The sequence below is a fragment of the Myotis daubentonii genome, chromosome 5, assembly GCF_963259705.1.
Source record: "Myotis daubentonii chromosome 5, mMyoDau2.1, whole genome shotgun sequence".
Taxonomy (NCBI): domain Eukaryota; kingdom Metazoa; phylum Chordata; class Mammalia; order Chiroptera; family Vespertilionidae; genus Myotis; species Myotis daubentonii.
In genome coordinates this window covers 81,072,180-81,086,910 of record NC_081844.1, presented here as the reverse complement: position 1 = coordinate 81,086,910, position 14,731 = coordinate 81,072,180, and the positions used below count along the sequence as shown (strand labels likewise).

At 38.4% G+C, this 14,731-nt stretch overlaps 1 protein-coding gene across 3 annotated transcripts in view; it reads right to left on the bottom strand.

Moving 5' to 3' along the window:
- KDM3B (lysine demethylase 3B) overlaps positions 1-14,731 on the bottom strand; it is a 62,081-nt gene that overhangs the window by 35,422 nt on the left and 11,928 nt on the right. For all 3 annotated transcript variants that reach the window (XM_059698502.1, XM_059698501.1, XM_059698503.1), the window contains exons 2-4: positions 9,137-9,304; positions 4,820-4,933; positions 3,169-3,274 (exon numbers count right to left, since the gene is read on the bottom strand). In XM_059698502.1, the coding sequence (XP_059554485.1) occupies positions 3,169-3,274; positions 4,820-4,933; positions 9,137-9,304 (388 nt within the window). The remainder of the gene's footprint in view (positions 1-3,168; positions 3,275-4,819; positions 4,934-9,136; positions 9,305-14,731) is intronic.

Genomic DNA, 14,731 nt, shown 5'->3' with positions numbered 1-14,731 from the left:
TGGTTGGTGTGTGCAGGAGGCAACTAATTGATGTGTTTCTCTCACATTAATGTTTTTCTCTGTCTTTCCCTCTCTCTTCCACTATCCCTAAAAATCAATGGAAAAATATCCTCGGGCCCTGACCAGTTTGGCTCAGTGGCTAGAGTGTTGGCCTGTGGACTGAAGAGTCCCAGGTTCAATTCCGGTCAAGGGCATGTACCTTGGTTGCGGGCACATCCCCAGTAGGGGGTGTGCAGGAGGCAGCTGATCGATGTTTCTCTCTCATCGATGTTTCTAATTCTCTATCCCTCTCCCTTCCTCTCTGTAAAAAATCAATAAAATATATTAAAAAAAATATATATCCTCAGGTGAGGATTAACAAAAACAAACAAAGAAAAATAAAACAGTTTTCCCAGTGACCTTTGTAACTTTAGTTTATTTAGAAAATTTCTTAGAATCTCCCAGGCCTCTGATTTCACCTTATCTCAATCTCCCCATTCTAAAATACAAGGAAGAGGAAGGAAACTTACAAATAAAAAACTACAGGTAGTATGAGAATGTACTCAGATCTGACACATACATATAAAAAAGTTGGAGGCCAATAAGTTGAATGTACTATTTTGTTAAGTGACCATATGAATGATATATAACCATTTACACGCTACTATCTGACTTTTAATAACAGTAGGTAGAGAGTTCAATTTATGAGGTTACCAACCTCTACACTAATAATAGTCTGACAAATATAGCACCTGTCTTCTTAGGAACACAGAGTTTCAAATATATTACTTTATCAGCTGGTAATGTTACCCTGCAATATCAGCTGGCCCTCATTACCAGCTGATAAAGTAATATATTCTCTCTCTTGCATATCTTATACATTTGAGACTATATAGCTAAATACTACTTATTTTAAGTGATCTTTGAGCAATAATTAAGCTTCCTTAATTTTTCTATACATACTCATATACACCTCCATCTCTTATTCTGTTCATTTGATTTTCTTCTCTCTGCTATCAATTTTTCCACACATTCTTTCTTCCCCATACCTTTCCTTGATTATTAAACATTATTTTATCTTGATACTCTTTTTCCCTAATTTGGCCTGTGTACCTATGCCTTCCTTTACCTACTTAGATTTAGTTTGATAAAAGAGAACCAAGGACACTATTTCACTGAAAATCATGATCATAATGAGGTTCAGAAAGGAAGAAGTTGATGTACAACATGAAGGGAAAGATAAATGAAGTAACAGTCTACACTTTGTATAGAATCTTGGGCAAAATCTGTATCTGAACATGAAGAAAGTAGTAATTCTTTCTGGTTTTCATTCATATTTATTTATTTATTATTGACTAGAGGCCCGGTGTACCAGATTCGTACACTGGGGCGGGGGAGGGGGGGGTGCTCAGCTCAGACTGTGCCCTTTTGCAGTCCGGGAGCCTTCAGGCGATGTCTGCTGGCAGTTGGACATCCTTAGCACTGCTGCGGAGGTGGGAGAGACTCCCGCCACTGCTGCCGCTGCACTAGCCAGCCTTGAGCCCGGCTTCTGGCTGAGTGGCACTCCCCCTGTGGGAGCACACTGACCACCAGGAGGCAGCTCCTGAGTTGAGCGTCTGCCCCCTGGTGGTCAGTGCACATCATAGCAACCGGTTGTTCTGCCATCCGGCCGATTTGCATATTAGGGTTTTATTATATAGGATTTCAGAAAGGAAGGGAGAAAAGGAGAGATAGAATCATTAATGCTGAGAGAGAATCACTGATTGGCCACATCCTCTCCACCCCCACCCTATATGCCCCACACTGGGATCAAGCCCACAACCCCAGCACATGCCCTGACTGATATTTTTTAAAAAATAACATGCTGTTAATGTGTTGTAGGTAGTTACAAGAGCAGAGCAAAGATGATGGGGCAGGTATAGAAGGTCACCAGGGAGGAAAGCCACAGGTACTTAGCAACGGACAATCAATTGTAGGGTGGGACCTCACCCCCAGGGTGACTTGTCCTCCCCATGCATAGTCACGTGGTGACTCCCTGACCTTTCCTCCTTAGAGATAACATCTATGCCTCAGTTGTATTTTAGCTCCAGGTCCAGATGAACAACAAAACTAGCCACTGCTGAAGCCAGGATCCACTGCATTGAATAAAGACCCCTTGCCCTGGTGTTGGCCAATCAAACCAGTATAGACCAGAACCCTGAAAGGACAGGGTTTCCAAGCAGAATATTCCAAAACTGCTGAATATTCTATTAAGATCTTTTCCTGAGACTTCCCCTAAAATCTCTACCTTTAAAACCCTTAGGATGGAGGACCCAGGGCGCTCTCCCTCCCAGGAGCACACTCTTGCCTTTCCCTTCTCCCACCCTATCCCTGCCCAAGGTACATTACCATTAGCTTCTTCACTCCAAGCTCCAAGGGCCCTTCCTTTACCTCTATAACTTGTTTCCTAAAACCATTTCTTCTAGAATTACTTTTTTACTTCTGTGATTTACCAAGTAAGTGTTTTCTTATAGTTTTGGTCTTTACTATGAATTCTTTCCTAGCCAGAACCCAACTACCGAGGTTGCTGAACCCAGGTTTGGTCTGACCTTGCTGATTTGACACATCGTGCCATTCCTGCCACCTATAACAAATGGGAATGAGTCTGTGGACATCTTCCTTTATGAATATATCTTGCACTCTAAGTTGTTATTTGTTGGTGTCAACAGTCTTTAGTCCTTGAGATCCTTACAGACAGTAAGCTCAAGAAAAGCAGAGATATTCTCTAGCTCATGGTTATATCCTCAGTACCTTAACATTGTGTCTACTACAAGATTAGTCCTTAATAACAATATTTAAGAAATGAAGAAATAGCCCAGCCAGTGTGACTCAATGGTTGACTCATGAACCAGGAAGTCACAGTTCGATCTGGTCAGACACATGCCAAAGTTGTGGACTTGATCCCCTGCAGGTGTGTGCAGAACGTGGTTGATTGATGATTCTCTCTTATCAATGATGTTTCACTCTCTCTCCCCCCCACTCTTTCTCCCTCTCTCTGAAACCAATAAAAACATACTTAAAAAAACACACATAGGAAAAAAAGAAACAACAAAACAAAACACACATCACAACAAGACTATGTATTACAGCCCTGGCCAGTGACCATACACTTGATTCAGAGTTCAGGAACAGAAGACTACCTGTTCTTACCTCGGCTAAATATCTCTTGTAGCTTTTGGTCACTGATCAAAGCATTAACTGTTTCTCTCAGTGCAGCATGTTCCAAAAGAATCTGGTTTTGGCTCTCTGTTCCCATCTGGTAAAGATAAGAGAAGAAAATAATTGAATATTAAAATGAATAGCAATAATATCTAACCAGATGAGAAAAATCATACCCATGAGGGTATGACTTGTCAAAGAATGTTCTATAGAACCCTAGTCTTATGAGATCTCTGTAGAAAATAAGGATGCTAAGATCAATTAGGTTTGGAAATATTATATGTCTTTCTATATATAACAGCATATTAAAGGCTCTGAGAAGGCATAGGAAAAGAATCTGTTTATGTCAGTATTTCTCATACTTATTTGACCACAAAACATTTTCTTGCATATAAATCTTTTTGCTTATTTTAATATTTATCCAACATTTACCAAGTGCTTACCCATATAAGCACTAGTATTAAAAGATGGATAGCCCTAACCGGTTTGGCTCAGTGGATAGAGTGTTGGCCTGCGGACAGAAGGGTCCCAGGTTTGATTTAGGTCAAGGGCATGTAACTTAGTTGTGGGCACATCCTCAGTAGGGAGTGTGCAGGAGGTAGCTGATCAATGTTTTTCTCTCATTGATGTTTCTAACTCTTTATCCCTCTCCCTCTTCTCTGTAAAAAATCAATAAAATATTTTTTTAAAAAAAGATGGATAAAGCAAGGTTGATAAGAGAGTGAAGCCTTAATGAGGGAGAAAAAAACATACTGACAAAGAAATCATTATTAATATGTCACAGAATATAGTTTAGAAAATATTTCTCTTAGCTGCCTCAATAAGACAGCAAAACTCTTCTAAGCCTTCTAATTTTTATTTTATTTTTTTAATTTAAATTCGTTATTGTTGAAAGTATTACATGTCTCTACTCCCCCTCCCCCCACCCCAGCACATGTCCCTGGCCCTCTACTGTCTGTTATGTTTATATGCATGCATACAAGTCCTTTGGTTGATCTCCCCCAGGCCACACCCCCCCCACGCCCCCAACCCCCATCCTCCCCTGCCTTCCTTCTGAGGCTCCATGCTTCTGTGTCTGGATCTATTTTAGTTCATCAGTTTATGCTGGTCATTATAAGGCCTCCTAATTTTTAATCTTCAGACAGTTACTCTTACTAATGAGAAATAAATATTAGCATCCCTAAATTCTTAAACTCTAACTCAGATGCTAGTTTGTTTAAACTACTAACTTATCCCTTTTCTTTGTAACTAAAGATATACCTAAGGTCTTCAATATTAAATGCTGCTCAGAATCAACACAAACTCCCAGCTTCCATGTCACTGACACAAGTGTAGACCCCCTCAAACTCAAGTTACAGAAGTAACCACTTCTGGGAAGCTGCCTCTTCTGAGAAAGCAAGCAAAATTGTGGTCTTAAGGGTTGAGTGATTTAAGGGTGGGGTGGAGTTGTGTAGAAGAAAGAAGCTTCAGTTACCAAATGTACTTTTTAAGGGAGCAGAAAGACACTAAAAGGCACAGGGAATTATTGGGAGGAAATATTTTATTTCAATGCTAAAAGAAAAATGGAAACACCATATTTATAACCAACAAAGAAATTAACAAGCAGAGAAACAAGTTTAGGACTAGAGCAAGTGTTAATTACCTGGAACAGATGCAACCCATTAGTATCTGATAGGAAACGAAGCTCTCGATCCAGAAGGTATTCAACTGGAACCACAGAACCCAAACCGAGTTTATCTACTAAGGGAGTGAAAGTCTGCGAAGTACAATGACAAGAAATTTATTAGAACTTAGAAAAGAAAATAATAATTGAACCAAATCTCTACCTTTAGAGAAAATATCCATTATTAATAAATCTTTCACACCAGTAAATATAGATAAACTAAAGCCTAAGTCCTTGGATACATTCCTAACCTAGCATCTGGCCCTCAAATAATCATAGAAAGCAAACTAGAGCAGAAAGTTAGGTTGATACTCTTTACAACTAAAAAGGAAAAGAAGAATGAGAAATTCCTCATTTTCTCCAGGGATCTGACTAATCTTAAAGCCTGGCTTCAAGAAGGCTAGTTTAACATTAAATTCCCAGAATAAGCCAAAACCGGTTTGGCTCAGTGGATAGAGCGTCGGCCTGGGGACTGAAAGGTCTGGGGTTCGATTCCGGTCAAGGGCATGTATCTGGGTTGTGGGCATATCCCCAGTAGGAGATGTGCAGGAGGCAGCTGATCGATGTTTCTAACTCTCTCTCTCTCTCCCTTCCTCTCTGTAAAAAATCAATAAAATATATTTTAAAAAAAAAATTCCCAGAATAAAGAGTTACACCATTATCATCTCTAGAACTCTTAAAATCTTTGTGAGATTTCAAAAATAATCACTGGTATAAATATGCATGAGCAAATTCCTATTACTATTTCATAAATAAATAGCCTACAAAGTCACCCAGGAACCCATATCTGTTTGAGCTTCTTCTAAAAGTTCAATTGGCCCTGACCGGTTTGGCTCAGTGGATACAGTGTCGGCCTGGGGACTGAGGGGTCCCAGGTTCGATTCTGGTCAAGGGCATGTACCTTGGTTGTGGGCACATCCCCAGTAAGGGGTGTGCAGGAAGGCAGCTGATCGATGTTTCTCTCTCATTGATGTTTCTAACTCTCTATCCCTCTCCCTTCCTCTCTCTAAAAAAAAGTATCAATAAAATATATTTAAAAAAATAAAAATAAAAGTTCAATTGGTCCTAGCCGGATTGGCTTAGTGGATAGAAAGTCGGCCTGTGGACTGAAGGGTCTCAGGTTCGATTTCAGCCAAGGACACATGCCCGGCCTTGCAGGCTCAATCCCCAGTAGGGATGTGCAGGAGGCAGCTGATCAATGATTCTCTCTCATCATGGAGGTTTCTAACTCTCTTCCCTGCTCCCTTCCTACCTGAAATCATTAAAAATATATTTAAAAAATAAAAATAAATAAAAATTCAATTGGAAAGTGGCCTTAAAAACAAATGAAAAAAGACAGTGTAGCAAGTGATGAAATTATATTATCAACAGGTAAAAAATATTTGTTTGTAATATTATTTAATTTGGTTAACCACAGAACTGATTTATGTTTTTAGATTTTTAAAAAAATGTAACCTTGCCCTAACCGGTTTGGCTCAGTGGATAGAGCATTGGCCTACGGACTGAAAGGTCCCAGGTTCGATTTGGGTCAGGGGCATGTACCTTGGTTGTGGGCACATCCCCAGTTTCTAACTCTCTATCCCTCTCCCTTCCTCTCTGTAAAAAATCAATTAAAAAAAATAAAAAAGTAACCTTTTATGCCAATACTTTGCCAACAAGGATTGATACAAACAACGGATACTCTCAGAATTAAATTTTATAGCACTATTTTGTCTGAATTAAGAAATCAAAACTTAATAATAATAAAAAAACAAACTTTAAGCACAAAATGTGAAAATAGACAAGTGTGACTATATCAAACTAAAAAAGCTCTGCATAGCACAAATGACCAACAAAATAAAAAGGCAACATACAAAATGGGAGAAAATATTTGTAATCATGTATGTAATAAGGGGTTAATATCTAAAACATAAAAGAGAAACTCATATACAACTCAATAGCAAAAAAAAAAATCTGATTTAAAAATGAGCAAATCACCCGAACAGACATTTTCCCAAAGAAGATATACAAATGGCCAACAGATACATAAAAAGGAACTCAATGTTACTAATCACTAGAGAAATGCAAATCAAAACCACAATGAGATATCACCTCAAGCCAGTCAGAATGGCTATCATCAAGATAAAAGATAAGTGCTGGCAAGGATGTAGAGCAAGCATGTCAAACTCGAGGCCCACAACGAATATTTTTGCAGCCCAAGCCAATATAAAGGTTATGTAAGAAATGTTTTAATTCCAATTTCATAATCTAATTTTTACAATATCCTGTTATATATAATTATTAATAACGAACTACAATGCTCGCTAATGACTGATTACTATAATCGTGTTGCATTCATTTCCCTTATGCGCAGGTGCACCATTTCTCTCCACTAATACTAGCAGCGAATATTTTAGCAGCCAATGGCCAAGTCATTTGTCTTGGACTGACTTGTTTGGTGCGCAACAGGAAATATTTCGCTTTCCGAGAACAAGAAAAATAGGTTTATTTGCGTTATGCTTATTAATTTGTGCAGATATTCGGTGTCTGGTTAAGTTAATGTTCAAGAAAAAATATTAATTTTTATTAAAATGTTCTATTATTTTATATTAATGATTACTCATTTATTTCAGCCCTTTGTATTCAGCATGTCTCTCTCAAAATCAACCTACATTTCTATGAAAATTGAAGCTTTTGTTTTTTTGCAGCCCACATAAACTTAAACCTTGTTTATTTGGCCCGTGTTAGCCTTTGAATTTGACATGCTTGATATAGAGAAAAGGGAACCCTTGTGTACTGTTGGTAAGAATGTAAACAGGTATAGCTACTAAGGAGAGCAGTATGGAGCTTCCTCAAACGTGTTTAAGTAGCCCAGCTGAATTTAGTGGTGAACCAGATCACAGTTTGATCCTGGTCAGGACACATGTACGAGTTGCCTGCTCGATTTCTAGGAGGAGGCAATGCAGGAGGTAGCCAATCAATGATCCTCTCCTATCAATGATGATTTCTATCTCTCTCTCTTCCCTTCTATGAAATCAATAAAAATATATTAAAAAAAAAAGATCCCGGCCAGTGCGGCTCAGTGGTGGAGCGTCAACTCTGGAACCAAGAGGTCACTGCTTTGAATCCCAGTCAGGGCACATGCCCAGGTTGCCGGCTAGATCCCCAGGAGGGGATGTGTAGGAGGCAGAAGATGGATTATGTTCTTCCTCATTGATGTTTCTCTCTCTCTCTATCCCTCTCCCTTCCTCTTTCTCTAAAAATCAACAAAAACATTTATTTATTAAAAAAAGAAAAGAAACTACCAATATATATTTTTTAAATTTTTTAAATAGAACTACCATATGATCCAGCAACCCCTCTTCTGGGTATGTATTTGAAGGAAATTAGATCACTATCTCAAAGAGATTTCTGTACCCCAATGTTCACTTCAGCATTATTTACAATAGCCAAAACATGAAACAACATAAGTGTCCAGTGATGGATGAATGGATAAATAAAATGTGTGTGTATACAAACTAATATTAGCCATAAAAAAGTAGAAAATCCTGCCATTTGCAACAACATGGATGAAACCTGAGGGCATTATGCTAAATGAAATAAACCAGAGAGAGAGAAAGACAAATAGTATATGATCTCACTTATGCAAAATCTTAAAAACAAAACAAAACAGAACTCATAGATATAGAAAGTAGACTGGTGGTTGGCAGGATTGGGGGGAGTGGAAGAAATGGGTAAAGGTGATCAAAGGATACAAACTTCAGTTATAGGATGAATCAGTTCTGGGAATCTAATGTAAGCATGGTAACTATAACTAACAATACTGTATTGTATACTTTAGAGTTTCAAAGAGAATAAATCTTAAAAGTTCTTACCACACACACACAAAAGTAACAATGTGAGTCAATGTACATGTTAATTAACACTGTGGTAATCTTTTCAGAATATATTTGTATATCAAATCATGTTGTACACTTATACAATGTTAAATGTCAATTACATCTCAACAAAGCTGGGGAAAAAAGTTTCTATGGAAAAGGTATATTTTAAGGATTATAAACATTGTTTCATAGCCTTGCTATGAGAAAAGAACAAGATATGAAAAATTGAGAAACAAAAAATATAAAATATTGTGTAATATACAAATTTTCAGAGGACACAGGAGAAAACATGTCTCCCAATTTTTGCTTTGGTAACTTCAGAATAAAAGTATGTTAAGGACAAAACTTGGGGTTTGGGGAATTCAAAAGAGTTCAACCATAGTTCCTAGTATAAGAATAAAGTCCAAATATATTCCTAGCCAATAAAGTCACTCACCAGGGCTGGCCACTGTGCAATTGAGACTCGAGTGCCCTGGACAAGGACAGGATCCTTTCGGGGTGCCCATACTAGAGAGCCTTCCAACAGAAGAACAATAACTTCTTCAGCATGAACTTTAACCCAGGAGTGCTGCTTCCAGTTACAGCCATCAAATTCTACAAAGATCTGCAAAAAGAGATAAAAAGAAGTTTGGAAAAATCCCACACTGTAACATATAAACAAACATAAACCCCATTTTGAACACTGACTAGGAAAAATTCTACTAAGTTGTTTTTATTTTAATGGATTTCAATAAAAACCAATCTTACTTCAAAGCCAGGTAGCTAGTAGTCTCAGCCTCACTCTGAAAGCAGGAACAGAATGAAGGAGGCATGAATTATCCACAGTTAGTAAATTTTAGCTGTAATCTTAATGAAATTTGTAACTCTTAGTTTCCAATTCATATCTATGTACACTAGCTGGAGGGCTTACTATGTATAAAGGCACTGTGCTAGGTTCAGGAATACAAAGAGAAATCAAGTACATTTTCTGCTCTCAAGAAGTTCATAATCTAATAGATAGGAAAAAAATATTTTACACTTCTAAAGTGACCATGAACTTCTTAAATAATTTTTTGAACAGGTGATATATGCACATGATACAAAATTCAAAAGGATAAACAGAGGGGCGGAGGAGTTGCCCTCCTAGTTCTGGATTTTTAAAATACCATGTGATCTCATATCTGCCAGCAGAGGCATGCTGTCGTCACAATGATGCTTTGCTTCCTTCCAGAACAGACACTCCACTTTTTGAGATATACTTAAGCACATTACAAGTTACTGTGTTTTTTAAATGAAACCATAGTTTTCTAATAAATAGTATGCTTAGGTTTGGCTTTTCCATATAAATTCTGACTTCTGAGTATGTTCAACAAACATAGCATAAAGAGCAATACATGTGCATATAGGTATTGTTATTTAGAATAGATATGCCAAGTGCCTACAATATACCTGGTCACAAAAGAAGGGCAAGAGTATTTATTTATATTCCACTTCATTTCAAAGAATTTTAGTTGGCTTTTGGGAAATACATGCAATCTATAATAATAATAAAAGCGTAATATGCTAATTAGACCAGATGGCCTTCCGGAAGAAGCCGGGGTGTGAGGGAAGCCCAGGTCCTGGGTGCTAGAGGGAAGCGAGTGCCAGCAGCCGGGGGAAGGAAGGCCTATTCTTGCACAAATTTCGTGCATTGGGCCTCTAGTAAAATGATAAAACATAAATTTAAATATCAGGGCCAAGCAAACTACATCAGGAAGTCACTATCAAAGTGTAAAAAGGGAAAAATTAAGCAGGCAATAAGGATCTATACAGTTACATAATTGAGTGATGTATTTGGCTTTGAGCTTCCTTTTTAAAGGCCAATCTGAAAATGGAGAGGTCAGTTGCATAGTTCTCACTGCCTTAAAGGAAAACATAAAGCAATTACTCAGGGAAGCAACCCTTTCCCAACCACTTGGCTCTCTTAAGAAATTTCTCACATGACCCTAGCTGGTTTGGCTCAGTGGATAGAGCATCTGCCTAAAGACTGAAGGGTCCTGGGTTCAATTCCGATCAAGGGCACATGCCTAGGTTGCTCCCAGTAGGGGGTGTGCAAGAAGCAGCCAATCAATGATTCTCATCATTGATGTTTCTATCTCTCCCTCTCCCTTCCTCTCTGAAATAAATAAAAATATATTTAAAAATTTTCTCACATGAAGTTTCCTAAGGCAACAATGAGTGATGTAGGACAATGTCAGAATCCCCACAGCAGTGACTCGCAACTGGGAACCATGGAATTACCAGGAAGATCTGTAGGTATTAAGGGCACAAAGCATTTCCTGCAGACTGAACACTAGAGGTCTGTACATATATGTATTATTTCTTTTTAAACATGATTATGTAATGAATAAAATTCAAATCAATTAAAATTGTTTCTGAGTTCCAAACAGCTTTTGTTTGTATATATGTTGTCATCCAGTCAACATAAAAATTAGTTACAACTATATGCAAATTCAGGATAGTTATATTTAAAAAGTATGGAACCATTCATTGCTCAGTAGTCTAGCAAGGTTTAATTTTCTCACAGGCAAATACTTGTGAAGTGCATTGCTGAAAAGTTATCCCAGGAATTAAATTCATTATGTAAAGCTGTAGTTTTATTATTTGTAATATACCACACAAGCTTCACTTCTACTTAAAAAAAATAAGCCCTGGTTGGTATGCTCAATAGTTAGAGCATCTGCTGACACTCTGAAGGGTCGGGGTTGGATTCCTGGTCAAGGGCACATACCTGGGTTGCAGGTTTACTCCTGCCCCTGGTCCTGTGGGAGGCAACCAGTTGATGTGTCTCTCTCACATCGGTGCCCCCCCCCCCCACCCACTTCCACCCTTTCACTCTCTAAAAAGCAATGGAAAAAATATCCTCACGTGAAGGTTAAGCAAAAAATAAAATATAAAAACCATGATGGGGAAACAAGGCTCAGAAAGGGGCAGCATGATTTTTACAGAGAACACTGAACTGCATTATATTTAATATATTAATGTATTTAATATAACATATACATATATATGTTCTAAAGGAATAAAACAATTTAAGTAGCTTGCAGGCAGCTAGAAGAGTTGTATTTAAGTGCAGACTCAGGTACTAAGAAAGGTAGTTAGTAGCATAATGAACAAAGCTTGGGGTTTATGTTCCAGGAGGCTTGGATTTGAGTTTTGGCTCCGCTCTATATTAATTGCAAAACTTGGGCAGGTCACTTTTCCCTCCTCGAGTCTTGGTTTCCTCCCTTGCGATAAGACACACCTGTCTTACCTCATATACTGGTTGTGAAAATTAAGTAAGTGGATTCAAAAGCAGTTTGGTTAATGGCAAAGCATAACTTGGGAAAATATGCCATCAGATAAACAGAAATAAAATAAAATACAGTGTGGGGGATGTTCAGAGGCAAGAGAGATCACTTCAGGTGTGCAGAAGCCAAAAAAAGTCCCAGCAAGTTCTAGGAGGCCAGGAGCTACAGCACACTGTGGGCAAGGAGAGGGAGCTGAGGCTAAAAAGACTAAGAGTCAGTGGGAAAGATCTTGACTACTGGGATAAACAAAACTGGGCTTCATTCAGCTGCCAATGGGAGATGTGTATGTGTTTAAGTGTGTTTATGCAAGTGCCATAAAAAGAGGTCAAACTGAGGTAAAGATATGAACAGAGCAGTTGGTAATAGGAAAGCTCAGCTAGCTAGCAGTAGGTGCAGATGGATTAGAGAGGAGGGGGAATAAGGAGTAGTTTTTTTCTTTTTATAAAAAATATTTTTATTGAATGTATTGGGGTTACATTAGTTAATTAAATAGTTTTCAGGTATACAATTCTATAATACATCATCTGAGTATTGTATTGTGTGTTCACTACCCATAGTTTGGTATCCTTCCATCACCATTTATCCCCCTTTTACCCTCTTCTACCAACCCACACCCCCAATAGGGAGTGTTCTTAACTAGCATGACCTAGAGTGGGAGCAGTGAGACTAGGAGTGAAGTGACTCGTGCCCATGAGAATCCATGACTCTTTTTCAAAAAAAATATTTTTTTATTGATTCCAGAGAAGGGAGAGGGAGATAGAAACATCAATGATGAGAAAGAATCATTGACTGAGTGCACAACCTGGGCATGTGCCCTTGACCAGAATCGAACCCAGGACCCTTCAGTCCATAGGCTGACTATCTACTAAGCCAAACCGGTTAGGACTCCATGACTCTTCTTATCATAAATAAAGATTGATGGCTGATGACTGGCTGGATATAAGGAAGGGAAATTTTTTAAATGACCTGGATTTTGAATCGGACATAACTGATGTCAGAAGGCAATGGCTGGAGGCAAACCATGTAAAGGAGCATGGAGTGTTCAATGCCCATGCTGAATCTGACCCTGAGTGACAGTACTCTACTGGCCATCACTTAGAAAACCAGAGGCTGAGGCTCCATGGCGACCAACAGCTAGGTGCCATGCTACAGTTCCAATCTGCCAACCACTTTAAAAGTCAACATATGAGTCACAGAACTCTAAGTCATACCAACACATAATAATATAAGAACAACACTAAAAGAAGTCGTACTAATAAAACTGTCACAATTTTTATCCTTTGTACATAACAACTTAAACTTTAAAAAATTAATATTCATGCCCAGCTGGCATGGCTCAGTGGCTGAGGGTTGACCTATCAGCCAGGCGGTCACAGTTCGATTCCTGGTCAGGGCACATGCCTGGGTTACAGGCTCAATCTCCAACTGGAGACGTGCAGGAGGCAACCAATTAATGATTCTCTCTCATCGTTGATGTTTCTATCTATTTCTCCATCTCCCTGCCTCTCTGAATCAATTAGAAAATATTTAAATGAATAAATAATATTCAGGAATCCTATCATCACATAACTGAAAACATGAGGGAAAAGCGGAAATATTTGAAAGCCAGATTTCACCTAATTTAAGGGCAATTATCTCTTAACCTGCCTGGGCAAAGGATATGGAACAAAGTGTTTAACTTGACAACAATCACAGTACTGTTTGCTCTGAGATCAAACAACAGCTGCAGGCTAATAATGACTTTGTTTTGAGAGTAATATGGAATGTGGACATATGTAAACATGTTTTCCCAACAGTGAGGCTTACTTCTGGTCCTAGAACTGTGCCTCACCTCCAACTAGAGCAGCGGTTCTCAACCTGTGGGTCGCGACCCCTTTGGGGGTCGAACCACCCTTTCACAGGGTCGCCTAAGACCATCGGAAAACACATATATAATTACATATTGTTTTTGTGATTAATCACTATGCTTTAATTAGGTTCAATTTGTAACAATGAAAATACATCCTGCATATCAGATATTTACATTACGAGTCATAAAAGTAGCAAAATTACAGTTATGAAGTAGCAACAAAAATACTTTTATGGTTGAAGGTCACCACAACATGAACTGTATTAAAGGGTCGCGGCATTAGGAAGGTTGAGAACCACTGAACTAGAGTAATGGGAAAGAGTTAAAACATGTAAGGTAAGGAATCAGATCAGATCAAAGTACATAGAATACAAACTTGTAAAATGGCTGTGACCAGGCCCCAGGACAGGAAGAAGGGATATAAACTAACAAAAATCAATGGTAGTGGTTGGATTGAGTCAAAGATGGTCAAGGCAAGTTGATAATCTGAACAGAACAGGACTAATACAGTTTGGGTTGATTTTTAAAAAGTCTTAAGCCCTGTCTGGTTTTAAAAAGTCTTAAGCCCCGGCTCAGTTGGTTGGGGTCATCCCGTGCACTGAAAGGTTGCTAGTTACATTCTTGGTCAGGGCACATGCCTGGGTTGTGGGCTCGATCCTTAGAAGGAGGAGTGCAGGAGGCAGCTGATCAATGTTTCTCACAACTCTGTCTCTCTCTCCCACTCCCTCTCTAAAAATCAATTTAAAAAATGTTTTTTAAGTTTTAAACTTTTTTCTATTAGAGTAGAAGTAGTATATAGCACTTCATGCTACAGCTAGAACCCAAGGATGAGATGTAAAATATTTCATTAGTTAAGGAGAGCTAGTGGTTAAAA